The sequence below is a fragment of the Triticum dicoccoides genome, chromosome 7A (assembly GCF_002162155.2).
Source record: "Triticum dicoccoides isolate Atlit2015 ecotype Zavitan chromosome 7A, WEW_v2.0, whole genome shotgun sequence".
Lineage (NCBI taxonomy): Eukaryota > Viridiplantae > Streptophyta > Magnoliopsida > Poales > Poaceae > Triticum > Triticum dicoccoides.
Genome location: NC_041392.1, coordinates 2,640,094 through 2,667,638, shown reverse-complemented (window position 1 = coordinate 2,667,638; position 27,545 = coordinate 2,640,094). Strand labels below are relative to the sequence as shown.

General features: G+C 45.7%; 4 protein-coding genes across 6 annotated transcripts; 2 read left to right on the top strand and 2 right to left on the bottom strand.

Annotated features, from left to right (window-relative positions):
• Positions 1 to 10,100: 10,100 nt before the first annotated feature.
• Positions 10,101 to 16,505, bottom strand: LOC119333157 (L-type lectin-domain containing receptor kinase SIT2-like). Of its 2 annotated transcripts, XM_037606158.1 has the most exons (2): positions 16,483 to 16,505; positions 10,101 to 12,123 (listed from the first exon to the last, which is right to left on the bottom strand). In XM_037606158.1, the coding sequence occupies exons 1-2, from the start codon at positions 16,503 to 16,505 to the stop codon at positions 10,101 to 10,103; spliced, it is 2,046 nt and encodes a 681-aa protein (XP_037462055.1). The 2 variants fall into 2 exon arrangements, with proteins under 2 accessions (XP_037462055.1, XP_037462054.1); XM_037606157.1 differs by lacking the exon at positions 16,483 to 16,505 and having other exon boundaries at positions 10,101 to 12,149.
• LOC119333158 (uncharacterized protein At4g28440-like) lies at positions 15,321 to 19,419 on the top strand. The gene is made up of 2 exons (XM_037606159.1): positions 15,321 to 15,703; positions 18,917 to 19,419. The coding sequence occupies exons 1-2, from the start codon at positions 15,433 to 15,435 to the stop codon at positions 19,126 to 19,128; spliced, it is 483 nt and encodes a 160-aa protein (XP_037462056.1). The 5' UTR covers positions 15,321 to 15,432; the 3' UTR covers positions 19,129 to 19,419.
• A 499-nt stretch (positions 19,420 to 19,918) lies between these two features.
• Positions 19,919 to 23,146, bottom strand: LOC119332240 (GDSL esterase/lipase At5g45950-like). 2 transcript variants are annotated; one of them, XM_037605426.1, is made up of 5 exons: positions 21,721 to 23,146; positions 21,503 to 21,633; positions 20,900 to 21,133; positions 20,551 to 20,803; positions 19,919 to 20,447 (listed from the first exon to the last, which is right to left on the bottom strand). In XM_037605426.1, the coding sequence occupies exons 1-5, from the start codon at positions 22,289 to 22,291 to the stop codon at positions 20,260 to 20,262; spliced, it is 1,377 nt and encodes a 458-aa protein (XP_037461323.1). In that variant the 5' UTR covers positions 22,292 to 23,146; the 3' UTR covers positions 19,919 to 20,259. The 2 variants fall into 2 exon arrangements, with proteins under 2 accessions (XP_037461323.1, XP_037461322.1); XM_037605425.1 differs by having other exon boundaries at positions 21,503 to 23,146.
• A 774-nt stretch (positions 23,147 to 23,920) lies between these two features.
• On the top strand, positions 23,921 to 27,295 carry LOC119331057 (homogentisate 1,2-dioxygenase-like). The gene is made up of 8 exons (XM_037604228.1): positions 23,921 to 24,275; positions 24,389 to 24,634; positions 24,850 to 24,929; positions 25,537 to 25,704; positions 25,800 to 25,975; positions 26,175 to 26,244; positions 26,360 to 26,514; positions 26,598 to 27,295. Exons 1-8 carry the CDS (start codon positions 24,067 to 24,069, stop codon positions 26,922 to 26,924), a joined length of 1,431 nt encoding a protein of 476 aa, XP_037460125.1. The 5' UTR covers positions 23,921 to 24,066; the 3' UTR covers positions 26,925 to 27,295.
• The last annotated feature ends 250 nt before the right edge of the window (positions 27,296 to 27,545 follow it).

Sequence of the window (27,545 nt, the reverse complement as noted above, 5' to 3'; positions counted from 1 at the left end):
GCCATGCACAACATATATACTCTCTCCTTCCATCTATATAGGGCCTAATGCGTTTTTCGAGACTAATTTTGACCAAATGTTAGAGCAATAATATATGACATGCAACTTACACAAAACATATGGTCAAATTCGTATATGAAAGGAGCTTTCAATGATATAATTTTCACAGTATACATCTCATGATCTATTAATCTTGTTAATAGTCAAAGGCGGTCTTAAAAACCTATACAGATGGAAGGAGGGAGTAACTGTTTTACACATGGAGAGTCAAATCAAAACGGAGGTGCATGCCACTGGTCAATCCTTGTATGCGACATGCAGTCGATGTTCAGAATGACTTGGTCCGTCCATAGTTTTTGCGGCAGCCGGCAGGGATCCGTGGGCCGGTTAGCGGTTAGCTTGGTTGTTTGGGTGCAGGCCCGAGCCAAAGGGGGTGCGACCTGTGCGCCCGCACAGGGCCCCCAGTTTTCAGGGGCCTCCAAATCTACACGCAGCATTACTACTATCCATTTAACTTTTTTGGCCTTTAAAAAAAATCTGACCTTTTCGGCCTTTGAGACGCTTGGCCTGGCGTCTCGCAACCTGGAGCAACCCTCGAGCATCTATGCCTCATGCCCTCATCCAGCGATCGTTCCCTCAAAAAAATCCAGCGATCAGTTCCCTCGAAATCAGAAAGAAAAAAAAACAGTGATCAATCGAGTCATCGAGACGAGCGAAGAGACGTCTGGCAGGTTAGGGTTCCTCCGATCGTCCTCCCTTTCCTTGCTCAGGTTCAGGAATCTCCTGTCGAGCAGTTCTGTTCCAATTTTCAACGCTGTAGGTCCTTTTCAGGATTCAGGAGGGTAGGAGGAATGGTCGGACAGCTGCTGGCAAGGACCTGAATCACCTGAAAGGCAAGGAAACTTCATGCCAATGTCTCGATCTCCATTTTTCAAGCGTTGTCGCGTCAATAACCAGTGATCCTGTGAGCCCTTTACTTCGAATTTCGATTTCCACCAGCTAATTTTGCTCTTCTAAAATCATATAGTTAATTTTATTATTCTTTTCATCTATTAGTTGTCTAGTATTGCAAGATCCAAGTCATGTCTGCATTTAGAAAACATGAATCTGGTTACAAAAAGCGTTTGAAGAAACAAAAAATAGAGGAATTAACTCGGTCTCAGAAAGGAGATATGGATAAATTTGTTATAAAAAACCACACGTGTCCTCCGATAATCAGTTACTTCATGAAAAGCATGCACATGAAAAAATGTTGACAATGATCCTAGCACTAGAGATGTCCAGACAGAGATACAATCAAGAATAGGTACAATTTTTATATTTCCAGTTAGTATCTAAGATATTATGAACTTTATATTATTATAGTTATGTTTATGTAGTGTTTTCTTTAGTGAGATAAGGCCCATTTTAGAGTTTCGCACAGGGCCTTCGATTTTGCCGGCTCGGCCCTGTTTGGGTGCTCCGTCCTACTCATACTTAGCAATATAGTCACCATCATACTCTTTAACAAAACAAAAAACAAAATAGTCACCATCGTGTCCAAAAAGGATACTGATGTGTATGAGATGCTTGGCTGCAACAGAGCTAGGATGGATACACGTGTGAATTCAGGAATGAATCCGGAGAAGGATGCCGACCATTCTCCTTTTGACTCTCGCTGGTCTATCTCTGGCCAGAACAACAATCCAAGTCAAACCCAGGCAGGTAAAGTGTACTACTAACTAAAGTTTCCTCCCGTTTCCTTTTGATGTATAATCAAGTCAAAGTCCAAAGCTCAGTTATTATTTCTGGTCATAATATTAAGTGGTCTATCTAAGAATCTGGATATAATTTTTATTATTTCTGGTGTTTGTTGTATGAACTGATTGAAAGTTTTTCTCGCAAAAATATATATTTCTTGCCATGCAAGTTTTGAACCTACGTAATATCGTTCGATGAAAAGGATGTCATGTCTTCCGTTGCACTAAATATTAGCTTTCGAACGCCGCTCGCGGTGACAAATCTCCTCCCCCTGCATGTTTTGACTCCTCTATATACACAACTTCGTACTACTGACTAGAACTGGTTGATTTCCCCAATCCCCACGCTAGCTCTTTAACCCTTGTTTATCTCTACTCGGTCCAGTTATGCCACAGCGACCGAGTATGTATAGTCTGGACACAAAACTTAAATCGGCAACAAAGAAGAAGAATATGCTTCACTTGGTAGGGTGTTCCACCCACTACTTACATATGAAGTTTCACGAAGAATTGACATCGATAGTATTGAGTGGCGAATGTCCTATATTTCGTTCCACTAAAGTATTAGTTTTCGTGGGGACAAATGTCTTCCTTGCATGCTTTGACTACTATACACGTAACTTCAAATTCGTACTACTAGAACGGGTCAGGTTGCCCCGCTAGCTCTTTAGCCTTTGTTTTATTTCTACACCGCAGAGAACCACATTGGCGCAGCCCCTGCCCCAGCGGGCTAGGATCCTCTGCAGTAGCGCACCATGCTGTGTGGACTCGGCCTCATATGTCATCCGCACTACATCACCTACAGTACCATAGAGTATCTCAACCCGCTTGATATATATGGGTATCATGAGACAATGACTTTGAAGAACCTTTTGTGGTATAGCTTTCATTTAATCGTGGATCCTTGGTAGTCATGCTTATTTCAGTTTGCTCATTTTGATGTACCGTGTTTAAGGTTTTTTTTTAGAACTATGTATTGTGTTTAAGTGATTAATAAAGTTCGCCCGGCCCAAAATGGAGCTGACGCTGTTGGAGGTCTCAGACGTTTTTCTTTTCTTTTTTGAGAATGCCTCCCTCGAGTGGAATGCGATTGCCTGAGCCACGGTCCACGAACGAATCGCTCGATGGGCTTAGGTGGTTGCTGCTTCCTCTTTTTTTTTCTTTGAGAATCATGCTTCCTCCTCTGTAGCATGTGTGCGTAGCTTTCTCCACGGTCGTTATTTAAAAAAAAGGCTTCCTCCACGGTGGTTGCCTAAAAAAACAAATGTGTGCGTACCTTTTTTTTCTCTGATTGGTCCTACTGGTTTAGGATAAATACGGCCACCTCTTTTGTTTTTTGTTTAAATTTTTTGGTGAAGTAAAGAATTTCATGGTTTTTAAAAAAATTGTTCAAGGATTTAAAGAAATATCATAAATTTGGAAAGATAGTTCATGGATTTTTAAAAATGTTCAATAATTTGGAAAAAATCATGATTTTTGGAAAATGTTCACGGTCTAGAAGAAAAGTTGACAAATTTGAAACATATTTATGAATTTAGAAAATGTCCGTGAATCTTACCATCTAACCCAACCCCAGGTAACTGCTCTAATGTCATGAAGTTAACTGTTTATTTTCTTCCATCTTAGCCGCAACTGATTAGCTAAAATTATCCAGATTGAAGGCGTTCAGTGTTTGTATCAGAGGTGCCGAATGCCTGTTTTTTCCTAGACATTCGGAGCCTGGACAGAGAGCAACGATTTGTTAATTCGTCACCTCGTACCCTGATTCAGTAACCAAACAGCCGGAGCCAGTTGTTATATGAATCCAACACAACTCAAGCTTTTAAAAATAGTGAAGATATTCTAGAAAAATAGTATGGCAGAGACATGAGAGGGGGCGGGGGGCTAGTGCCCCCCTCCCCACCAATCCCAACTTAATTATCTCCTAGTTATACGCTTATGTATTCATAAGGCTAGTTGTATCATATATTAGTACCATGCATATGATACTAGTGTATGATACTACATCCGTAATGCATGGTATTATATGTTTGGTACTCCCTCCGTCCAGGTGCATAGGGCGCCTAAGAAAAAGCTCTGCGATTTAGGCAGGTTGAGCGCGCGTAGGTTTCCCTAAAAAACGAAACTGAATTTGGAAATTAATCCCGTCATTAGTGCTGGCCCTTTCAGCTAACCCATGCAAAGGAAATATCCCACGTCACACGGCCCACCCGTGGAATTCGCTCGCCTAATCAGCGCCTGGCTACCGTGTATGCATTGGCTCTTTCCTTCTCTCACGGATCGAAAGAACGAGGCGGTTTAGATAAACGAGGAGCATTTAATTGAATTCCGTCTAACACTTTTTGAATTTTAGGATTCTCTTAGGCTGGTTGTAATGGGGAGTATCATGCATATGATACTAGTGTATGATACTACCTCCCTAATACATAGTATCATATATTATTATCACGTAGTACTCTATTTATTGCCATACATGACACAAAGTAGCATGACATTTAATATGATACGGTATCATGATATGATACTACACCCTCTCTTTCTTCATTTAATGCTATGACACATCATCAAAATTGCCTAGTTGGCATGCATGATACTAGCTATGATACTACCATTACGACCAGCCTTAGGCGCCCTATGCACCTGGACGGAGGGGTTATCATATATGACTACATTTATTGTCATGTATGACACAAAGTAGCACATTATTTAATATGATACGGTGTCATGATATGATAATCAAGGCTCTCTTTCTTCATTTAATTCTATGTCACCTCATCAAAAGTGTTTAGGTGACATGCATGATACTACCTATGATACTCCCATTATAACCAGCCTAACAATTCATACTTCCATGACTTCTCATAGCGGGGGTATCATAGCAAGTATCACGCAGACCCATGCAATGCCAACTAGACATATTGCTGGCATGTCATACTTCACGACCTCTCGTAGGGACGAGGTGGTCGGCTCCTCCTAATTCTTGCCGTTGTGGTTTGTATAACATATCCAAGTTCAACCTTTTTATAGGAATTATTGCTTCTCTTTCAGCTTCGCATCTACATCATATTGATTTGCGCAACTACTCGGGAGGCTAAGGGCATTCCAACATCCGACAACAACGGCCGTTATAGCTAGGAGGCAAATCAGACAACACTGGTTTTACACTGTTATTCAAACTAGAACCCAGTCATACCGTAGTACTATAAGGGTGTGTTCGTAAGGATTTGTGATACTTAATATACAGCCATAGGCCTTCTCATAATTTTCTTTTTGTCATGCACAACATATAGTATATAACTATTTTACACATGCAGAGTGAAGTCAAAATGGAGGCGTATGCATGCTACTCCTTCCGTTCCTAAATATAAGTTTTTTTAGACATTTTAAATGGACTATAACATATGAATATATATAGACATATTTTAGAGGGTAGATTCACTCATTTTGTTTTGTATATAGTCACTTACTGAAATATCTAAAAAAGACTTATATTTAGGAACGGAGGGAGTACTAGTCAATCCTTGTATGTGATGTTTAGCTTAGAAGATTGGATTTAGAAGTTACAACGACTTGGTCCGTCCATAGTTTTTGCGGCAGCCGGCAGGGATCCGTGGGCCGCTTGGCTTGGGTGCTCCGTCCTAGCCAATCTGGCAATAGTCACCATCGTTCAACAAAGCAAAAAAAAAAAGGTCACCATCGCGTCCAAAAAGGATACTAGATAAGATACTGATGTGTATGAGATGATTGGCTACAACTGAGCTAGGATGGATGCACGTGTGAATTCAGGAATGAATCCGGAGAAGATGCCGACCATTCTCCTTTTGACTCTGTCTGCTCTCTCTCTCTCTCTGGCCGGAAAAGCAATCCAAGTCAACGGAAATTTCCTTACGTTTCCGTTTGATGTACTATACTCAAGTCAAAGTCAAAAACTCATGTAGTAATAAAATTTCTTGCCAAGCAAGTTCTGAACCTATGTAATATTGTTCCATGAAAAGGATGTCATGTCTTGCTTTCCACTCAATATTAGCTTTCAAACGCCTCTCGCTCGCGGGGACAAATCTCCTCCTCTGCATGTTTTGACTACTATATACACAACTTCCTACTACTGACTAGAAAGGGTCGACTTCCCACACGCTAGCTCTTAAACCCTATCCGATTACACCGTGTCGACCCAGTCTAGTCTAGACATAAAACTTAAATCGGCAACAAAGGAGAAGATTCTGCTTCACTTGGTAGGATGTTCTACCTAGTACTTAGATATGAAGTTCCACCAAGAAATGACATTCATGGTGCTGAGTGGCGAATGACATTCATGGTACTTAGATATGAGCCATGGTACTGCTTGATATCATGAGACGATGACTTCGAGGAACCTTTGGTGGTATAGCTTTCATTTGACCGTGGATCTTTGGTAGTCATGCTTATTTCAGTTTGTTCATTTGGAGATTAATAAAGTTTCTCCCGCAAAAAAAAAGAGATTAATAAAGTTCGGCCGGCCCAAAATGCCAGAATGCAATTACCTGGGCCACGGTCCACGAACCAATCGCTCGCTGGGCTTAGGTGGTTGCTGCTTCCTCCTTTTTTTCTTTTCTTTTTGAGAATCCTGCTTCCTCCTCTGTGGCATGTGTGCGTAGCTTCCTCCACGGTGGTTGCCTAAAAAAGCAAATGTATGCGAACCTTTTTTTTTTCTCTGATCGCTCTTGCTGGTTTAGGGGAAAATACGGCCACCTCATTTTTTGGTTTAAATTTTGTGGTGAAGTAAAGAATTTCATGATTTTTTAAAAAAATGTTCAAGGATTTAAAGAGTGATCGTAAATTTTCAAAAAGAGTTCATGGATTTTTTTAAATGGTCAATAATTCAGAAAACATAAATTACGATTTTTGAAAAATGTTCAGGGACTAGAAGAAAAGTTGACAATGTTGACAAATTTGAAACATAGTTATGAGTTTAAAAAATGTTCGTAATCTTACCTTCTAACCCAAACCCAGGTAACTGCTCTAATGTCATGACGTTAACTGCTTATTTTTCTTCCATCTTAGCCGCAACTAATTAGCTAAAATGATCATAGGCAGTCATGGAAAGAGGTAATTGAAACATGCTGCTATGGTCAATCATAGATTTTGCCTGCTGGATTGTGATGTTGGCATTTTTTGCATAAGAATGAAGTTCAACCCATTTTATTTTGAGAATACAACCTTTCCATACATCTTCCCGTAGCAAAACAGAGTCTCCTTTCTTTACCATACAAGTTGCCATACCTCTGTATAAATCAGTTAAACTTACACAGTCCCTCCACCAAAATGATCCTTTATTGGTGCAAGCATGAGGTGTATTGTTGTTTGAATAATATGCCTGCCATACCAGATTGACCCATGGGATGTTTTCATGATTGTAGAACTTATGGAGGTGCTTGATTGTAGAATAATATGCCTGTCATACCAGATTGACCCATGGGATATTTTTTCTTTGCGATGGGCGAGAGAGGGTCTCATGACATGCTTCATACGACCGGGTCTTATAGGATTTGTTCCGGTATGAGAGGGGGCGGGGGGTTAGTGCCCCCCTCCCCACCAATCCCAACTTAATTATCTCCTAGTTATACAGTTATATATTCATAAAAATTCATACTTCCAAGACCTCCCGTAGTGGGGGTATCATAGCAAGTAACACACAACCCCATGCAATGCCAACTAGACATGTTGCTAACACGTCATACTTCACGACCTCTCGTAGGGACGAGTCGCTCTCACAATGCTTATTCCTCCCTAGTTGTAGTGAGTATAACATATCCAAGTTTAACCCTTTTATAGGAATTATTGCTTCTCTTTAAGCTCTGCATCTCCATCATATTGATTTGCGCAACTATTGCTGAGGCTAAGGGCATTCCAACATTCGACACACAGTGGACGTTATAGGAGGCACTGTCCTGATTAACCAATCACTAGTTGAACTTACAAGTAGTCTTATTGCCTTGTGCTCCTTTTGCTTATTGTGGTATTATTGCCTTGTGCATCACATGTGGTTTTGCTTATTCTTCTTTCATTTCATTCGTTCACACCCTGTCCATGTCGCGTTGGCCCAACCACTCACCCCTCGTACTTCGCTCCTTCCCACACCAAGAATCCTCCTTTCCAAGTCCAGTTCAAGTTCATCTTACGGTTGCTACACTATATGTTGTGTTAGTTTCATTTTACAAAGATTTTCTTGTTGTGCATAGGTGAATCGTCGTGTCGGCTAAATAAATGACGGAACAGGCGAAGTGTGCTGCCTGCATCATCGCATAGGTGTCATTTTGTTCTTTTTCCCGGTCGATGGGACCAACCCTCGGTAACCGATTCTGCAACGGCACAACTTACCCCATCATCCTTCTGTTGGGGAACGTTGCAGAAAACAAAAATTTTCCTACGGTTTGACCAAGATCCATCTATGAGTTCATCTAGCAACGAGTGATTGGATGCATCTACGTACCTTGTAGATCGCGAGCGGAAGCGTTCAAAGAACGGGGATGAGGGAGTCGTACTCGACGTGATCCGAATCACCGGAGATCCTAGCACCGAACGGACGGCACCTCCGCGTTCAACACACGTACGGTCAGCGTAACGTCTCCTCCTTCTTGATCCAGCAAGGGGGAAAGAGAGGTTGAGGAAGATGGCTCCAGCAGCAGCACGACGGCGTGGTGGCGATGGAGCTGCAGTACTCCGGCAGGGCTTCGCCAAGCTCTAGGAGGAGGAGGAGGTGTTGGAGAGGGAGAGGGAGGCGCCAGGGGCATGGGTGCGTCTGCCCTCCCTCCCCCTCTATATATAGGGAGCCTAGGGGGGGCGGCGGCCAAGGGGTGGGGGGCTTGCCCCCCAAGCAAGGGGGCGCCCCCCTTTAGGGTTTCCCCACCCTAGGCGCATGGGCCCTAGAGGAAGTGGCGCCCCAGCCCACTTTGGGCTGGATCCCTTCCCACTTCAGCCCATGGGGCCCTCCGGGATAGGTGGCCCCACCCGGTGGACCCCCGGGACCCTTCCGGTGGTCCCGGTACAATACCGGTGACCCCGAAACTTGTCCCGATGGCCGAAATAGCACTTCCTATATATAATTCTTTACCTCCGGACCATTCCGAAACTCCTCGTGACGTCCGAGATCTCATCCGGGACTCCGAACAACATTCGGGTTACTGCATATACATATCCCTACAACCCAAGCGTCACCGAACCTTAAGTGTGTAGACCCTACGGGTTCGGGAGACATGTAGACATGACCGAGATTGCTCTCCGGTCAATAACCAACAGCGGGATCTGGATACCCATGTTGGCTCCCACATGCTCCTCGATGATCTCATCGGATGAACCACGATGTCGAGGATTCAAGCAACCCCGTATACAATTCCCTTTGTCAATCGGTATGTTACTTGCCCGAGATTCGATCGTCGGTATCCCAATACCTCGTTCAATCTCGTTACCGGCAAGTCACTTTACTCGTACCGTAATGCATGATCTCGTGACCAGACACTTTGTCACTTTGAGCTCATAATGATGATGCATCACCGAGTGGGCCCGGTGATACCTCTCCGTCATACGGAGTGACAAATCCCAGTCTTGATCCGTGTCAACCCAACAGACACTTTCGGAGATACCCATAGTATACCTTTATAGTCACCCAGTTACGTTGTGACGTTTGGTATACCCAAAGTACTCCTACGGTATCCGGGAGTTACACGATCTCATGGTCTAAGGAAAAGATACTTGACATTGGAAAACTCTAGCAAACTAACTATACGATCTTGTGCTATGTTTAGGATTTGGGTCTTGTCCATCACATCATTTTCCTAATGATGTGATCTCGTTATCAATGACATCTAATGTCCATAGTCAGGAAACCATGACTATCTGTTGATCAACGAGCTAGTCAACTAGAGGCTTACTAGGGACATGTTGGTGTCTATTATTCACACATGTATTACGATTTCCGGATAACACAATTATAGCATGAATAAAAGACAATTATCATGAACAAGGAAATATAATAATAATGCTTTTATTATCGCCTCTAGGGCATATTTCCAACAGTCTCCCACTTGCACTAGAGTCAATAATCTAGTTTGACTTTTCATCTAGTATGCCAAACATATATCATTAGATTCATCATAAGACATAGTTTCATATGTTATATATTTGGTATTATAGATATAAATATATTTTTTGTATAAACTTGATCAAAGTTTGTAAAGTTTGACTTTTCAAAAAAAAAACATTATAAGCACTACATTGTGGAACTGGAACGGAGGGAGTACTACACATAAACCCACCCTTTGTAAAAAAAAATGCTACGCACAAACACCCAACATCATAACTTGAGGGCGGCCATGTGTGCACATATCACCTCCCATGTACCGAGAAGTCTGATATTGAGCCAAAGCTCGTCATCATCGGCGAAGGATAGGGCAACATTGTGGACGAGTCAACTTGGCCTTCATTCTTCATCAGGGCCAACATGTGGAAGCTGAAGTGTGCCGGCAGCAGCTCCGGGAGTGGCATGTCACCGTCAAGGTACTGCATAGCTTGCCGCATGCTGGGCCTTGCTTCGGGAAATGGGTGCGAGCATAAGAGTCCTAGTTTTAGCGCAAGGCACGCCTCACTGGTGTCATAGCTACCTTGAAGATTGGCATCCACTACATCAAGAAGTGGTCCTTTGTGCCAGTTCTGAAGCACCCAATCGACCAGGACGAGCTGGTTGCCTTGTGGGTCCTCCTTGATAGGCCTTTGCCCACAGGTAACCTCAAGAATGAAGATGCCAAAGGCAAATACATCGGTGAGAGTGGTTGCTTTACCTCTGAGTACCAGCTCTGGAGCTAGGTATCCTACTGTGCCAACAACATGTGTGGTCTGCGGGTCGGTACCATGGTCGTACAACCTCGCGAGACCGAAATCTCCTAGTCTTCCATTCATCTGTTTGTCAAGAAGCACGTCGCTTGCCTTGACATCCCGATGGAGGACAACTTTGTCCCATTCTTCATGAAGGTAGAGCAAACCCATCGCGATCTCTTTGATAATCCGGAATCTTTGCCCCCAGCCTAAAGCCGCATTTCCTTCTTGACCATACAAGTGGTTGTCGAGGCTTCCATTTGCCATGTAGTCATATACTAGGAGAAGTTCACCTTTCCGCCTGCAATATCCAAGTAACTGCACGATATTACGGTGTTGAAGATAGCCAATGCTTACGACTTCAACGACGAATTCCTTTACGCCCTGCTTCGAGTCGTACGATACCCTCTTTACAGCAACCTCCGATTTAGATGTCGGAAGAACCCCTTTGTACACCCTTCCGAACCCGCCTACGCCGATCAAATTCTTGTCCTTAAATCCCTTGGTGGCACGAAACAGATCCTTGTAAGAGAATCGGTGAGGGCCGTACTCAACCTCCCAATCCTCACGCACCTCCTTATACCTAATATGTCTCCTCACCATTATAACACCTAGAATGCCGACAGCTAACACAAACAACGCGGAAGCTATCGGCAGAACTATCTCTAGGAGTTTGGATTGAGGTCTTGGGCCAAGGTAAGGTAGCCCGGGTAGTTTGGTGGTATCTATAAATGGAGCGGGGGTGTTCATTCCAAAGCTCCAACCAAGCACATAGTGATGGCCTGTGCTTAAACCTGTCGAAGATGAGAAGCCAAGGTAGGCTTGGTCTGTGAGCACTGGTGAGAGGTCATAGGTGGTTGAGAGTAATGGCCTCACTGGTTTTGTGACACCAAGGGGCGCTAAGGTCACGTTGATTTGTGTGGCCTCCCCATGGTATTCCACCCAAACTTGTATGGGCCCGGAGCCAATAAGGGACATGTTTGTGAGCATGCCATCGCCCCTACTATCATTGTAGAAGCCGGCGGTGTTGGATTTCACCGAGTTGAGGCTGTTGATGTCGATGCCGACATGGTTGTTGTCGATGTCCCCGAACTCGGTGTTTTGGATGGTGTCGAGCTCGACGGCGAAGAGGTGGTTGCTCGTGCTTCCATTATTAGTGGCATTGATAAGGCCCAGGAACTGGATGGGGAAGGCGGCGGAGAGGTCGGTGCTCGGGGCGACGAAGAAGGCGAAGCCATGGCCCCGTATGTCGCCGAACGAGGAGAGGATGCCGAACACGAAGGAGATGGAGAAGGACCGCACCGTGCCGTTGGGGGCCTCGCGGAAGCGCACCGGCGCCGGGTGGAACGCGTGGCCCTTGATCCGGAACGTCTCGTTGGTGAGCTTGACGAGGCCGGCCGGCGTGATGGTGGCCGCGCCGTCAAGGGTGAGGTTGCTGCCGGCGAAGCCGGTGTAGAGGAAGCTTTCTTGGTCCTGGCTGCCGGTGGCCGGGCTTTGAAGGCTGAGGCATCTGATGAGGACCAGGAGGATAGGCAGACTAGATAGCTTCATGCTGCTGGCCATGGCTAGCTGTGTGGAGTTGTAGTTTGCACTGCGGCGAGATTTATTTATAGCCTGGATGATGTAAAGCTAGCTATAGAGCACGACCAATCGACTGTGGATATATGAATTCAGTCAAAGAGATGGACGGAGCACCTTTGAACCTTACCCAGCACGGCACTAGGTGATTATTATATAAACCTAGCTAGTACGTATAAACAAACCCACCTTTGAAAGCTTCAAATGTGGTTTTCAAACTTTTCAAAATTGTTCAGAAGTTGAAATATTCCTTTTTTCTAAATTTGTTCAAGAATTCAAAAAGTGTTCAGGATTTTCAAAACAAATCTTGTTTTAAAAAATTGTTCAGAAATTTTAAAACTGTTCCTTTTTTCCAAATTTGTTCACAAATTGAAAAATGTTCTGGTTTCATTTTTACAAATTTAAAATAATTTTCCTGTTTTCAGAATTTTGTTGCCAAACTCAAAAAATGTGCGAGATTTTCTAAAAGTGTTCGTTGTTTCAAAAAATTGTTCAGAGATTTCCTAATTTCTTCAGAATTTTAAAATTGTTAGAACTTAAAAAAATCATAATTTTTAATTTTTTCGTAGTTTCAAAAAATGTTCATTTCCTTCAAAAATTGTTCGCACTTGTCGATTTGTTTTCGATATTTTGAAGTTAATTCGAGTTGTTAAAAATATTCAAAATTTGATATTCCAGAAAACGTTATTTTTTAAAAAAATATCTCTTTTTCGTAAAAAATTGAAATTTCATAATTTGTTTGCATCTTTCAGAAAATGTTAAGATTTTGAAAGATTACTTGCATTTTATTTATTTTTACAATTTGCAAGAAAAATGTTTGAAAGTTTTCAACAGGTGTTCATTTCAAGTGCTGTGATTAGTTCTTTTCTTTTAGCGCTGGCTTGAAGGATTAGTAACGTGCAATTGTTCGGTGCATTGGTTAGCGACGGGGATCTGTAACTGACTGTTCTGGGGTTCAATTCCTGTATACAGTGGTTGTTTTCTGAACTTATTTTCCGTTGCTCTACAGTTACGAAAGCGGGCGCACGCTAATGGCCGACCTATTTCGGGAGCTCCTGTATGCGTTGCGCCCCCAATTTGACGCATAATGCGTCCAATAGGAGCTCCCAAAGAGGGACCTCCTATGTGACGCATTTTGTGTCATACAACAGCTCGACGCACAGGGTTGACGCACGACTGGGCCAGCCCACCACCCCTCTCGTTGTTTCATTTCCTTTCGCGCGCGACAAAAGAAGCTGAAAATCAACAACGGGTACCATGAATCGATACCACAACCGCACACTCCAACCGTGAGCCATTAGCCACTACACAACACACCACCAACTGAACATAAAGGTACATAAATCTATAAGAACAGATAGCAGCGTTGAAAACATTTTGAAAATATTTCTTGAAATACCACATTTTTTCGTATTCCAATTTTTTGGAAAAGTGAAGATGTTTTATAATTCTAATTTAAAAATGAAACACGAACAAAATTTGCAAACCCAAAACAGATTCCAAAGCGCGAACAATTTTCAAAAATGTTTCTAAAAAACAAACAAATTACGAAAAGTACAAACATTTTTTGAGATCGCAAACAGTTTTTAGTTAAAAAATGGAAAACAGAAGCATTTTTTGAAATTGCGAACAAAACAGGGTCACCCAACGCCCTATGCGCTGAATAGGAGGCCCCACAATCAATCGGGCTAGATTTTGGACGATTTGGTTAATGCTGAGAGAATGGGTCAACCTTTTCGGATTCGCCCTGGTTACACCGTGGCACAACCCAGTCCAGTCCAGTCCAATCCACTTGGCATGTATTTTGCGCAGACACTTCAACCCGAGCAAGGCCACGTCAAGCATCCGCACGAGCCTTCCTATGCCGCAAACATTTGGGCATGTATATGAACTGTCCATTCGCCTCCCTCTTCCCCCTCCTCTTTTTGATACAAGAAGGGAGAGATATCCCCATCCCATCCCATCCCATCCCATCGCTGCAAGCCTTCTTCAAGTAACCGCCACCGGAATCCCTCTCCCCTTCGTGTCTCGGGGGCGGGTCATAATTGTACGTTTTCGATCACAGATTTGATTGCTTCAATTGTTTTCATGGCTTATGCATAGCTTGTTTGTCTTATATAACTTTGCTTTTTGCCGCATGTCCTGTGTGCATGTCTGTCTTGTTTTTTTTGAGGGGAAAGCCAAATTTTATTCATCAAAAACCACACTGGGTGGGATACAACTCGGATCATGGGGTTGGCCTAACCATAGATGGCGCCCCGGACCGAGACTAAGCGAGTATTTGGCAAGTTTGTGTGCGTCGGCATTAGCCGCACGACCTTCAAAACAAAAATTACATTGAAACATAAAAGCTCTACTCTTTATCTCCTGTATGATAGAACCACTCCTTTGCCTCCACATGAAATATCAGCCACCGTTTGTTTGGAGTCGGATGCAATGACAAAGTTGTGTATGTTAAGGTCTTCTGCCAGCGCCAATGCCTCACGGCAAGCGATTGCTTCCAGAATTGCTGGGTCCTCTAGGCCAGCTACCACCAATGCTGAACTGCCAAGATAATTTCCTTGCCCATCCATGCATACTGCCGCTGCCGATCCCCCCTTTCTTGCTCTCACTCCAGCATCTACATGGATCTTGGCGAAACCAACAGGGCGGAACGCCCGTGGCTGCCTCCTAGCTGGAACTGCACTTGTCGTCGTCGGGCTTCTCGTGGTAATCATATTGAGTTCGTCAATGAATCGCTTGACGAACAAATTAGTTGCTTGTGGCGATTGGAAAACTCCTTCATGTATAGCCTTTCGGCGTGCAATCCATATCGCCCAAAGCGTGACGGCCAACAAAACGAACTGATCATGATCAAGTGACTGCATGAAGGTGAAGAGCCACTGCTTGGCGCTGGGTTCCGTGTTCGACACCAGGCTCTGAGCTAGCTCCTCACATTAACTAGTGCCCACACACATCTTGAACTGTGCATCCCTGCTATGCAGAGGCCGGGTACGTACAACATCCCACCACGAGCCCAGTCCAGTAGGAGCGTGTTGGTCCGCTCACAGACACTTCAACCTGGGCCGGCGTGTCCAGCGACCCATATACGAGCCCGTCCCTCTTGCTCTTTTATACATACATGGGCCAAACCATCTCCATCCCCATCCCACCACATTCGCCTCCCTCTTCCTCTTCCTCTTCCTCTTCCCACAAGTAACCGCCACCCCCACCACCGGAATCTCCCCCCCTCCGCCGCTCGCTCTCTAGGGTTTAGGGTTCCGGCGAGATGTCGACGGCGAAGCCCCGCCCCACCGCCACCCGCGGCGGCCTCGCCCCCGCCCCCTCCCCCTCCCCCGCGCAGCCCGCCGTGGTGCTGCGCAAGCCCGTCTTCACCACCATCGACAAGCTGCTGCCGCAGACGCACGGCCACAACCTCACCGCGCGCGTCCTCTCCGCCCGCACCGTCCTCGACAAGCCCGCCGCCCGCACCCGCGTCGCCGAGTGCCTCGTCGGAGACCCCACCGCCACCGTCCTCTTCACCGCCCGCAACGGCCAGAGTGAGCTTCCCCTTCCCCTTCCCCTCCGCCCCATCTCATCCGCTCTGCCTTGCTTTGCTTGCCCCATGTGTGGATGAATAATGTACCTTGCCTCTGCCCTTGTGTTTGTTGGACCCATGGATGGATTCGCCCCGTGCTGTTTGCTGACAACGCCCTCCCCTAGTATACATTTGTAGATGATTTGTGTAGATCTACTTGCTCTTGTGCCTTCTGTCCTGTTCGATTGAGCAGTTTCATCTACCTGCATTGATGTCCATGTTCATCCATTGACTCTTTGGGGACAGAATACTGCTTGCAGTTACTTACCATGGGTGCAGTCATCATTTCGTTTTCTGATTCACCGATGTTGACAGCGATGGCATTGTGGGGGAGGAAGCATTCAAATCAGCTTGTATGTGCATGTTGATTTTCAAGGGACATGTAGCCTACATTGTTGTTTAAGCTGTGTGTGTGCTTATTTATTCATGAATCGTTGGGTAATCAGTTGCAGTAGCCATGTGTATGTATACCCATCATATTTTGTTTTTCTGGTAGACTAGTATTGGTATGAACGCATATGTTTCCCTGTGGAATACGGGTTAGCCTGCATCAGGGAAACTATCTGTAAAATCGACTGACTTGTGCACTTATGATTTGGATGTCCATGCATAAAATTGCAAGTTAGAGCATAAAACTGGGTGTATGCTTAACTGGAGTAAAACTCACATCTGGGGGGCATGCTGCATTGTTGTTTATGTTGTTTACATGCTTTTTGATCCATCGACTGTTTGAGGACAGACAATTGCTTGCAGCTGCTTACCATGGGTGCAGCCATTTTTTGATTTTCTGTTACACTAATGTTGGCAGTGATGTCTCAGGTCCTGCATTTTGGGAGAAACCTTTGAAATCAACTTTTGTGTTGTACATTATGATTTCAAGGGACATGTAGCCTAGCTACATTGTTGCTTGTATTATCAGTTGCAGTTACCATGCTATCATCGCTTGATTTTATGTTACACTAATGTTGCTAGTGATGTATTGAGTCCTGTATTTGGGGAGAAATCTTTGAAATTGCCTGAAATTGTTGTTAACAGTGCATGCTTCTTTATTCATCAACTGTTGGGGATTCAGCTGCAGTTACCTTTGGTGTAATCATTAGCATTCGATTTTCTGTTATAGTACTAATGTTGATCAGAATGCATAGTTTTGCCTGTGCAATATGGGTTAGCCTTGCATTAGGGAAAATATCTCAGAAATTGAGGTGCTTATGTATGATTGAAGGGCCATGGACAAAATTGCAAGTTGTAGAACATAAAAGTTGCATGTATGCTCAACTGAAGTAAAACGAAGCATTTGTGATGGGTAACCAATGGGGGTATGCAAAGTCACTTGTTTGCAATTGCTGTGGGTCTTAGCAGCATTCTATTTTCTGTTCCATTCTTATGAGAATGTGCTACTGCCACACTGATTAGGATGAGTGTATCATGCATACTTTACTTATTCAACATGATATCTGTATATACGGGTTGATATACCAAATCAAGCTGGGTTTGTCTGCCCTCTTGAAGCATCTGTAAAATTGCTGTATAGGCTGTAGAGTCTTGAAGAATCTGTAAAATTGCTCTATAGGCTGTAGAGGGACATGCATGGGGCAAATTTGTTCTTGTTCCGAGTTAGATTGCCATTTATGCATATCATCAAGGCTTGTTGAAGTGAAACTGTGGATGCTGAAAGCTCATATCCTGTTAATAGAGGATGCCCATAAAGTGATTATTGGAACCTGCTGGTTGATGTGTGATTTACACTTTCACTTCCTGATATAGAAACCGTACCACATAATCTGTTTTCCATATCTATAGTGACTGATGCTGATTTTTAATTAATTAAAGTCAGTTTTGTTCATCACATGCTAATGGTCTATTTATCTTAGTTTAGTTTAGTTTTAGTTTGATGGATAACATCTTGTACAGTTAATTGCTTGTAGTTGCTTACCATGAGTACGGTCATCGTTTGATTTCCTGTGTTACACTAAAGTTGGCAGTGATGTCTTGGGTCCTACATTTTGGGTGATAAATGTTTGAAATCAGCTTGTGTATACATGATAATTTCAATAGGCATGTAGCCAAGCTACATTCTTGCTTGCATTACGTGCTTCTTTATTCTTCAACTGTCGCGGAATCAGTTTCAGTTACCATGGTATCATTGGTCTTGCATTGGGGGAGAAATATTTGAAATTGCCTGCCTATACATGATTTCAAGGGGTATGTAGCGTGTATTGTTGTTAACACTGCACGCTTATTTATTCATCAAATGTTGGGACTCTGTTACAGTTACCATTGGCGTAATCATCGTCATTTGATTTTCTGGTATACTAATGTTGGTCAGAATGCATAGGTTTCTCTATGGAATATGGGTTGGCATGCATCAGGGAAAATACCTGATAAACTAACTTGCTTATGTATGATTTGAAGGGTCATGCATGAAATTCGAATTTCTGAGTACATAAAACTTGTGTGCATGCTTAACTGAAGTACTCCCTCTGTAAAGAAATGTTAGTAGTGATCTAACGCTTTTATATTTCTTTACGGACGGAGTAAAACTCACATCTATGATGGGTAACCAGGGTGGGAGATGAATGACACAAATCCACTTGCTTGCAATTACCATATGGGCCTTAGCAGCATTCTATTGTCTGTTACATCTGTCTTATGACCATGTGCTACTACCACAGTAGTTAGGATGAGTCTATCATGCTGTATGTGCTGATATGCCAAACCCAGATGGATTTGTCTGCCCTGTTGAAACATCTGTAAAATTGTTGTGCATGCTGTAGAGGGACATGCATGGGGCAAATTTCTTGTTCCGAGTTAGATTGCCTTTTGTGCACATCATCAAATTTCTTCTTGTTCCGAGTTAGGTTGCCTTTTGTGCAAATGATCTGTCACATGTGGTAGGAAATAGAGGATGCCCGTAAGCTGATTATTGAAACTGGTGGGACGATGTGTGATTTACGCTTTCACTTCCTGATAGAAACCATACTACATAATCTGTTTTCACTATGTATAATGACTGCTGCAGATTTCTAATAAGTAACCAAAGTCAGTTTAGTTCATCACATTTTAATGGTTTATTTATCTGATTTTGAACGGATAACATTTTGTGTACATTTATGTGCTGTGTACAAGTTGCAGCACATGACAACTCATCTAACAAGTGGCATTTCCTTGTCAACAGTTGAGATGCTGAAGCCAGGCAACACGGTGATCTTCCGCAACGCCAGGATCGACATGTTCAAGGACACGATGAGGCTGGCGGTGGACAAGTGGGGCCTGATCGAGGTGGTCGAGGAGCCCGCTGACTTCAAGGTGAACGAGGACAACAACATGTCGGAGATCGAGTACGAGCTCGTGAGCGTGCCGCCGAAGAAGCAGGAGCGTAAGAAGTGAGCGGCGGATCGGGCCGGCTCTCTCTGGCTGTGGACATAGATTTTGGGAGGCAGTGGGTAGCAGTAGTAGGTTCGCTTCATTATCCTGGAATGCGCTATTAGTAGTAGTGAAAAAGGCTTCAGCAGGAAGGAAGGCCTGGTCTCTTTGGGGTTTATGGATGGATGGATCGTGTTATGTGTCGGTGGTGGCGTCGTGTAACTGGCCAGCCTATTAAACTTTGTTGGTATGGAGTTTTGGATGCTGTTCTGATGGCAATATTCTGGGATTATCAAGTGATGTGCTCTTCTGAATGAATCATGAGAAGCAGTGTTAGTTAAACTGTCAACAACTGTTATCTACAGCATCTATCTGTCTATCTATCTACGGCTCTGCAGGTTGTTTAATTTCCAGGTTGGAGATAGTAGAAGATGTGTATCAGCCATGAGTCCTCATACCTGTTGTCTGCTGCCATCTCATACTGCTTCTAGTAGTTGCCTATTTTGTACTGGTAATTGTGATGTCCCTGTATTTTGATGTTGCGAAGAAAAGTGCAAGTCACAACATTGACCTGATTAAGATTTGTGATTTCATAGCAGGATCATATTCCTACCCTTGGTGCTGTGCATAGACCTCTCCTCCCTGGGTTACAGCGGCAAGGCCTGACGGTAAGGAATTGACCCCCCTTAGTGAATTAATCTGTTCATGCTGATCGACATGATTAATCTGTTTCTTTTTAACAACTTCACTGTAGTCTTACTTAGTACTCAACTAAACTGCAGCAGAGTTTGAATAAAGCACATGACACTGGTGTAAAAAGTAGCCTTAAACACTTTGGCTTGATCCACACAGGATCCTCTTGAGCTTCGGTGCCTAGCTGTAGATTCCGGTATTAGACCTCTCCTTCATGGGGAACAGCCCCGCAAGAACCACGGTAAGGAATCGACCTGCCCTGTAATTTGCCCATGCTGATCCACCGTAGTTATTCTGTGTCTTTTTCTTCAGTTGCAAAGGTTACAGTAACACGTTCTAGTTTTACAACTCAACTGAACTGCAGTAGCACATGCACCTGCAGTACAGTTGAGTATAGCACATGACACCGGTGTAAAAGAAAGAAAGAGAACAGAAATGGCCTCGCTGTGGAGCTTTGAGAGTCTAGCTGTAGATTCCGGCAATGGAGTCCAGCATCAGGCTTGTGATAAGCTGGTTTGTTGTCTCTGTTGGATGGACAGCATCCCAGTACAAGTACTTGCTTGGGTCCGGGCATGTCCTTCGCCCTCTGCATGTCTGGCCAACCTCGATCATCCCCGACCCGCAGCACCCTCTTGACACCTCCGTCAGCCCTACATTTCATTCATTCCGCAAAAGCAGCACATCTGTTAACCATGCTCAAGAACTTTCTAATCATGCACGCTAATGTTTAGAAGAGATCTCAAGTGGCGTTACCGTAATTCTGAGGGTTGTCTGTTGCCGCCCGTATGATTGTGTAGGTATCTATGTAGGCGCTCTTCATTCGGGGCTGGTAGTTGACGAAATTCGACAGCTGAACCAGTCTCGAGTTGAAGGAAGCCGCCAGCTGGTTTAGGTCGCTGTCGCATCCATCTGGATCCCTTCCGAGCAATGTTCTTGCGATCGGTAGACAGCCGATCGGGGGTAGCCCGACGAACACAAACCTTCTCGCTCCAAGCATCCTCATCACCTGCATTATGATACATCCAGCATTGATCACAAAAATCCCAACACATACATGTGCATGATTGATGCCAGGTAGTTTGGTCCATAGATTCATGCTTACCTGGGTATAGTTGCCGAGGCGTGCTATCAGGTGGTTCTCGTACCGCAGCATGGCGATGGGGCCAGCTGATCGGTTTGACGCGATGTAGTTTAGGAGCATGTCATTTGTACCAGCACTTATGATGAAGGTAGCCCTGTTAACAATTCGCTCTGCTCTTCTCAGTCCGAGCAGGGCTCGGATCAGTTGCTTGTAACGCCAGAAGTGCCACAGTTGTCTCCGGAATGGCAGCGCGCTCTGCAAGTAAGAAGCTTAGCTAATAGCTACCACAGCACAATTCATGAATGAGTATCTAAATTTCATTTAGATTTCTTCAACAGCATTACTTTTTTTTGTCCTACAGGAAAGTTTTATTTGCCAGTGAAGTGAATCGAACAAGTACTGAATCATTTTGGGTCCTGTTTAGGTCAACCTTGTTGCATGACCAGTCATGCCTATTTTATGAGTTTAACTCTACTAGGAGGCAGGTTTTTTTTTATCATCTGAATGAACCACACATATGAACTTTGTGCTTTAATGATTCATTCACTAAGATTGCTATCAAACAGATACATTTTCATGCAGTGATATGGCTGAAAATATTAACAGTTGATGCTGACGACGTACTAATGTGTTGGCAGTGATATCGTCGTATCCAGAGCCCGCCGACGCGAAGCTCACCCCCTTCCTGAGCTGCCCCAGCTTGAGCGTTGGGTCAAGGAAGCCCGGGATGGTCCTCATTATACCGAGCTTGTCCGCTGCACAACCGCCGCAACTCTGCCAAGTCAGGTATCCTGAAACAACAGCAGCAAAAGGAGACAGAGGAAGAAATATGTAACTGTTACCCAGCATATCAGTGGCCAGCCTGCCGTTGGTGAAGCGGCCGGTGGGCCTGCGGCCGTAGAAGTTGATGCCGTAGGGCGGGAAGTTGGCCTTGGCTGTCGTCCGCAGGCGGTTGTTGTTGCCTGGGTCCACCGTCGAGTCCCCGAACACGAGGAGGGTGGTGCAGACCGCGGAGCGGTTGCCGCCCCTGGGTGGCTGTGCTGGTGCCGCCGCGTCGGGGTCCTGAATTGGTGGCACGACCTGTATTGGTGGTATGATCTGCTGTGGCGGTGGCGATGGAGGGTCCTGCTGCTGCTGAGGCGGCGATGGAGGCGGAGGGTCCTGCTTCGGCGGCGGTGGCGGTGGTGATGATGGAGGGTCCTGCTTCCTGGGAACCGGCGGGGCTCGTCCATGTGATGATCGGTGTCGCCGCGGAGGCGATGGTGGTGCGTGCTGTGGTGGCGCTCCTGGGTGTTGCGGCGGTGGCGCCGATGCCTTTGCTGGTGGTGCTGGTGCCGCTGTTGCTGCGCAATGCAGCTCCCCGGCGGCGAGCAGCAGCGCCACCAGCACGCCGGCCAGCGGGAAACCCCTCATGGCTTTGGTTGACGGTAGCAGAGTGTGAGGCAGCAGCTAGTTTTCAGCTGGGGAGGATGAAATCATGTGTATATGTGGGTGAAGGGGTGAGCAGAGTGCGGTGGGGCGGTGGCAGGCAGCAGCAAGGTTGGGGTTGGGATGGGATGGGATGCAAATGCAGTGGAAGGAAGCAATGCAAAGGTGGCTTGGTGCCTGTTAGGTGAGTGCTTGTTATACCTGGGCTGGGTTCACTTTGTGTGAGCAGCAGCAGCTTTGGACCGGGAGGATTGTTTCTAGGTGTTTCATCCGCAGAGCAGGGCAGGCAGGCCCTTGCTGGTTTGTAGGTCTGGGTAGGGGAAAACAGGAGGAGAGGGGTTAGTAGTAGATGGTTGCATGGGTTGCTTCACTGGTTTCTCATCTTCTTCCTCTTCTTGTGTGCCTGCCTGCCTTCATCTGCTGTCAGTTGCAGACATTTGTCCAAGGAGTTGAAGAAAATGGAGGCGGCCAAGGTTGCCTTGCCCGGTTGTTCTGTTTACATTCCCGCCCATCCATGGATATGAACGGCGAGGGAAGAACTAGGGCGCCGATGATGTTGAAGAGACAGACGCGCATTTCCATATAGCTTGCTAGGGACATGAATGTATGTGTGGTAGCATTGCAGTTTGGTGGTTTGTTTTCAGCACATGCAGCAGAGGGTCCCGTCTGTCGAGACATACTGCTAGCTACAGTACATATTCATCAGGACTGACAGGGTGCATTTTTAACAGCAGACAGTCTGTAACAGGTAAAAACGCATGCTCCAGCTTGTTACCATGAGAAAGGCACATACATAGAGTGATTGATGCGATTTGCTTCACTGGTTTTTCATCTTATTGTGTGCTTCAATCTCCTGTCAATGTTTGATCCGTCGATCAAACTATTGTCTGTTCATCAGCACATGGCATATAGTGTACTAAAACCATATATAGTTTCAAAAAAAAAAAATCAGACCGGGGAGGCTGTCGGTTTAGTTTTTGATTGGTCGGACAACTGGTTCATCTGTTCATTTCGTTTGCAATAAGAAAACCCGAAATATCTAGGTTATTCTTCAATATTAAAATTGGCCTTAAAACAAACGAATACATGTAATATTGGATGTCGTCCCTTACTGAATGTGTTGCTAGCCTAGTTTTACAGGTCATTTAGTGTGCCTGGGCACAAAGAAAGAGTTGGGTCACAAGTTTTACAGGTCATTTTATGAATATCTTCAGGTTTTTCTTAATCAAAAGATGAGTGCGCCTTAAAAACTGGACAGGGCATCGGTTCTGGTTTTTTCCTGTCGGACCGTCGGTTTGGTCTGGTTTTTCCTGTCGGACTCCCACTGAAAGAGGAGAAGGCGGACAGTGACGGCAAGGACAACTCCCGGCGATGCGCAGATCCGGTTCGGTCCATATTGCGTCTTCGACCGGTACTTCCGCGAGAAGGACGGCAAGGGCGAGGGCGGCCGTGGATGAACTTCATCATAGTCAACACATGCCAAATTTGGTAGTCTGTTGGATTTGAAATATGATAATTGAGATGCTCCGCTGTAATAATAAAGCATTTGGGATCGTGAGTACTAGAGTGCTGCTTTGCTAATTGTTATTGGGAGTGGTGAGAGGAGAGAGACGCTTCATCCATCTCATCTGCCGCACAAGGCGACGACCTCCTGACGCTGTCCCTCACTCCCACACGCCTCGCCTGCTCGCCACTCGCTCCCTCTTCGCCTCGCCGGCGTCTGGGAAGGGCCACCGCCACCGCCACCGCCACCGGACACCATGTCCGCCGACCCGCCAAACCAGCCGGAGCAGAACGGCGACGGGTACGCGTACCTGTCGGGGCTGGGCAACAGCTTCGCCTCGGAGGCCGTCCCGGGGGCGCTACCCGCCAACGGCCACAACAGCCCGCTGCTCTGCCCGCTGGGGCTCTACGCCGAGCAGCTCTCCGGCACCTCCTTCACCACCCCGCGCCACCGCAACCTACGAACGTACGCTCTTCTTCCTCCCTCCTCCTCTGCTCTGCTCCCCCGCCATTCCAACCTCCAGTCGAGGCGAGGCTGAATCAAGATCCGCTCTTTCTTCTTTCCGATTTGATTTGCAGGTGGATGTACCGGATCAAGCCGTCGGTGACCCACGACCCCTTCCACCCGCGGACCCCGCCCAACCCGCGCCTCCTCGCCGACTTCCACGACCCGAACGCCGCCGTCGCCACGCCCACCCAGCTCCGATGGCGGCCCGCCGACCTGCCGCCCCGCGATGCAGATGCGGACCTCGACTTCGTCGACGGCCTCTACACCGTCTGCGGCGCCGGCAGCTCCTTCCTCCGCCACGGATTCGCAGTCCACATGTATGTCCTCCACTCTGCTGCTCCAACTGCTCCCCTGCTTCTTTCTGACTTGTTAATGTCTGAACTGAACTGAACCATCCTTCAGTTCAGACTGTTCACCTCACCACTCCACTCCACAGTTGACTCTATTCAGCTGTTCCAAATTCAGACCAAAATTGAATGGCCGATTGACTCTGCTTCGCGCTCGTGCTCATGCTCATGCCCTCTTGTTCCAGGTACGCCGCCAACAAGTCAATGGACGGGTGCGCCTTCTGCAACGCCGACGGCGACTTCCTCATCGTGCCACAGCAAGGGAGTGAGTGCAGCGCCTTTCACTCCAAACCACTAAATTCAGACACACTGTACCAGTATCTTCCTGCATCTAACCTCATGCTTCATTCCGATAAACCAACTCACAATTCAGCAACACAACCGCCATTTCCTTTGTTACTACACCATACCCCGCTACGCCACCAGCAGGGTTATTATCACCTGGACATCCCACCGTTTGTTCCCCAACAGTCTCTGCTTGACATCCTTTTCAGTGCCCCGCCCGTACCGTCTTGTGTCGTTGTATGTGTGATTGATAGCATTTGAAAAGAAAATCTGGACTGAAATTGCCTCATAATTCAGTCACACCTTCTTTGTTAGTATACATACCGGAACCCACTACCAATAGGGCGATGATCGCGTCTTACTGTTGTTCCCCAAACTTATGTGCTCGCCGTCCTTTTCCAGTGTCCCGCTTATGTCGTCTTCTGTCGTCACGTGCGTTTGACAGCATAGTTTTCTCTTTAAAAAGTTCTAGAAAGAAAAAGGATTTTTTATTTCTTTATGTAATGATGCACTGCCTGTTAAGTTTTCATTACCTTTGATGAGAACGTCGATCCTCATTACTTCCACGGTTTTGGTGTCAAGCCCAGAGTTGTTGATCACAACCGAATGCGGAAAGATGCTGGTGCCGCCCGGCGAGATCGTCGTCATTCCTCAGGGCTTCCGCTTCGCCGTCGACTTGCCTGACGGGCCTTCGCGCGGCTACGTTTCAGAGATCTTCGGCGCCCATTTCCAGCTCCCTGATCTCGGCCCAATTGGTAATATACTCGTGCCTCTGCATTCTGTATTCTACTTAAGTCTGAATCAGCATGCTGTGCTGTTATAAGGTGCCTAATGTGTGGTTGGGGTGCAGGTGCTAATGGTTTGGCTTCAGCAAGGGATTTCCTCTCCCCCACGGCATGGTTCGAGCAAGCCCACCGCCCTGGATACGTCATAGTGCAGAAGTATGGTGGTGAGCTTTTTACAGCTACGCAGGATTTCTCGCCGTTTAACGTGGTCGCCTGGCATGGAAACTATGTCCCTTACAAGGTCTGTTGAGTCACTTTTAAGTTTTAGCTGTTAATTTTTGTCGTCTTCTTTATGCATCCTTCATTAAAGATTAAGTCCCTGATTTCTTTTTGGTCCAACATCTTGCCATATTTGCCTAGCTTGATATTACTTATTTCCTTCTAGTACAATCTGAGTAAGCTCTACCATGTGTGCCTAACTTGATTTTGTTTCGTTTCAGTACGATCTGAGCAAGTTTTGTCCGTTTAACACTGTCCTGTTCGATCACGCTGATCCCTCAGTAAACACAGGTGACTGCTTCTTCTGACTGAGATAATACTTCAGTTTTCAGGGCCATTTTAGTTGATTCATGGGTTGGGGTTCTAAGGCTAACAACCTTGTGCATATATTGTTCCTCACTTTCAGTGCTTACTGCTCCAACTGACAAGCCTGGCGTGGCACTGCTTGATTTCGTGATATTCCCGCCACGATGGCTGGTGGCCGAGAACACGTTCCGACCTCCGTACTACCACCGCAACTGCATGAGCGAGTTCATGGGGCTGATCTACGGCGTGTATGAGGTAATGAATCTCTGGCCTCGGTATAAACTGAGATGAACTTGTTATCTGTTTCCTGAAGTCCTGAACTGAACTTTGCAACACAGGCTAAAGCCGATGGTTTCCTCCCAGGAGGCGCGAGCCTGCACAGCTGCATGACGCCGCACGGGCCAGACACCAAGACGTACGAGGCGACCATCAGCAAGCTTGGCGGACCGGACGCCAACACGCCGACGAGGCTGAGTGGCACGCTGGCATTCATGTTCGAGTCGGCTCTGATCCCGCGCGTGTGCCGCTGGGCCCTGGAGTCGCCGTCCCGGGACCTCGACTACTACCAGTGCTGGATCGGGCTCAAATCCCACTTCTCACACAGCGGCGATGACGGTGATGGAGCGGCGACAACCGGTGGCGACGACAAGGATGGCGAGAAGTAGCTCTGTTTCCGCAGGTAGGAAGTGAAATTCCTAGGCCATGTATATGTATGTATACTACAGTACTAGTTGTTACTTGTGTAAAGGGATAAAGCAAACAGTAATCAATCCAGTAAGCAGAATGTGCAGCATGCATGTACAATCAATCACCATCCTATCCGTTCCCATCACCATGCCATGTGTATAATAATAATGTCATTAGCAAGCAAAAACATGTACATTGATGGTGATGAGCAGTTGGTTCTCTTTTGTGGTTAGCAGCCTATTTATTGGCTGATTGTACCCTCACCACTTTTGTTGAATAAAGCTCCCCTGGTTAATTCTGTAAGGAAGAGGATGCAACTATAACTGTATTGAAAGAGGATCCTGGTTAATTCAGTCTTCTGCTTGTGGTGTTGTACTGAAATCAGTTATGTTGACAGATACATACATGTATGTATCTATCTGTAATCCATATCGATTCATCACTGAATTTTGGCCATTAGTTAGCTGAATGTCGGGCATTTAGATATACGGAGTGCTTCAGAATTGTGTGGGTATAAGCAAATTCGGCATCCATCCAAATTTTGCTTCAGGGATGAAGTGGAGATACATTTGATTCCAACCTGTTGCTAAGGCTGTGAG

Coding starts and splice junctions, on each gene's coding strand:
- LOC119333157 (XM_037606157.1), bottom strand. CDS start 12,149: ATGGCCAGCAGCATGAAGCTATCTAGTCTGCCTATCCTCCTGGTCCTC.
- LOC119333158 (XM_037606159.1), top strand. CDS start 15,433: ATGTCGACGGCGAAGCCCCGCCCCACCGCCACCCGCGGCGGCCTCGCC. Junction 15,704..18,916: donor CACCGCCCGCAACGGCCAGA/GTGAGCTTCCCC, acceptor CCTTGTCAACAG/TTGAGATGCTGAAGCCAGGC.
- LOC119332240 (XM_037605425.1), bottom strand. CDS start 22,291: ATGAGGGGTTTCCCGCTGGCCGGCGTGCTGGTGGCGCTGCTGCTCGCC. Junction 21,134..21,502: donor ATATCACTGCCAACACATTA/GTACGTCGTCAG, acceptor TCTTACTTGCAG/AGCGCGCTGCCATTCCGGAG. Junction 20,448..20,550: donor AGACAACCCTCAGAATTACG/GTAACGCCACTT, acceptor AATGAAATGTAG/GGCTGACGGAGGTGTCAAGA.
- LOC119331057 (XM_037604228.1), top strand. CDS start 24,067: ATGTCCGCCGACCCGCCAAACCAGCCGGAGCAGAACGGCGACGGGTAC. Junction 25,976..26,174: donor GAAACTATGTCCCTTACAAG/GTCTGTTGAGTC, acceptor GTTTCGTTTCAG/TACGATCTGAGCAAGTTTTG. Junction 26,245..26,359: donor TGATCCCTCAGTAAACACAG/GTGACTGCTTCT, acceptor CCTCACTTTCAG/TGCTTACTGCTCCAACTGAC.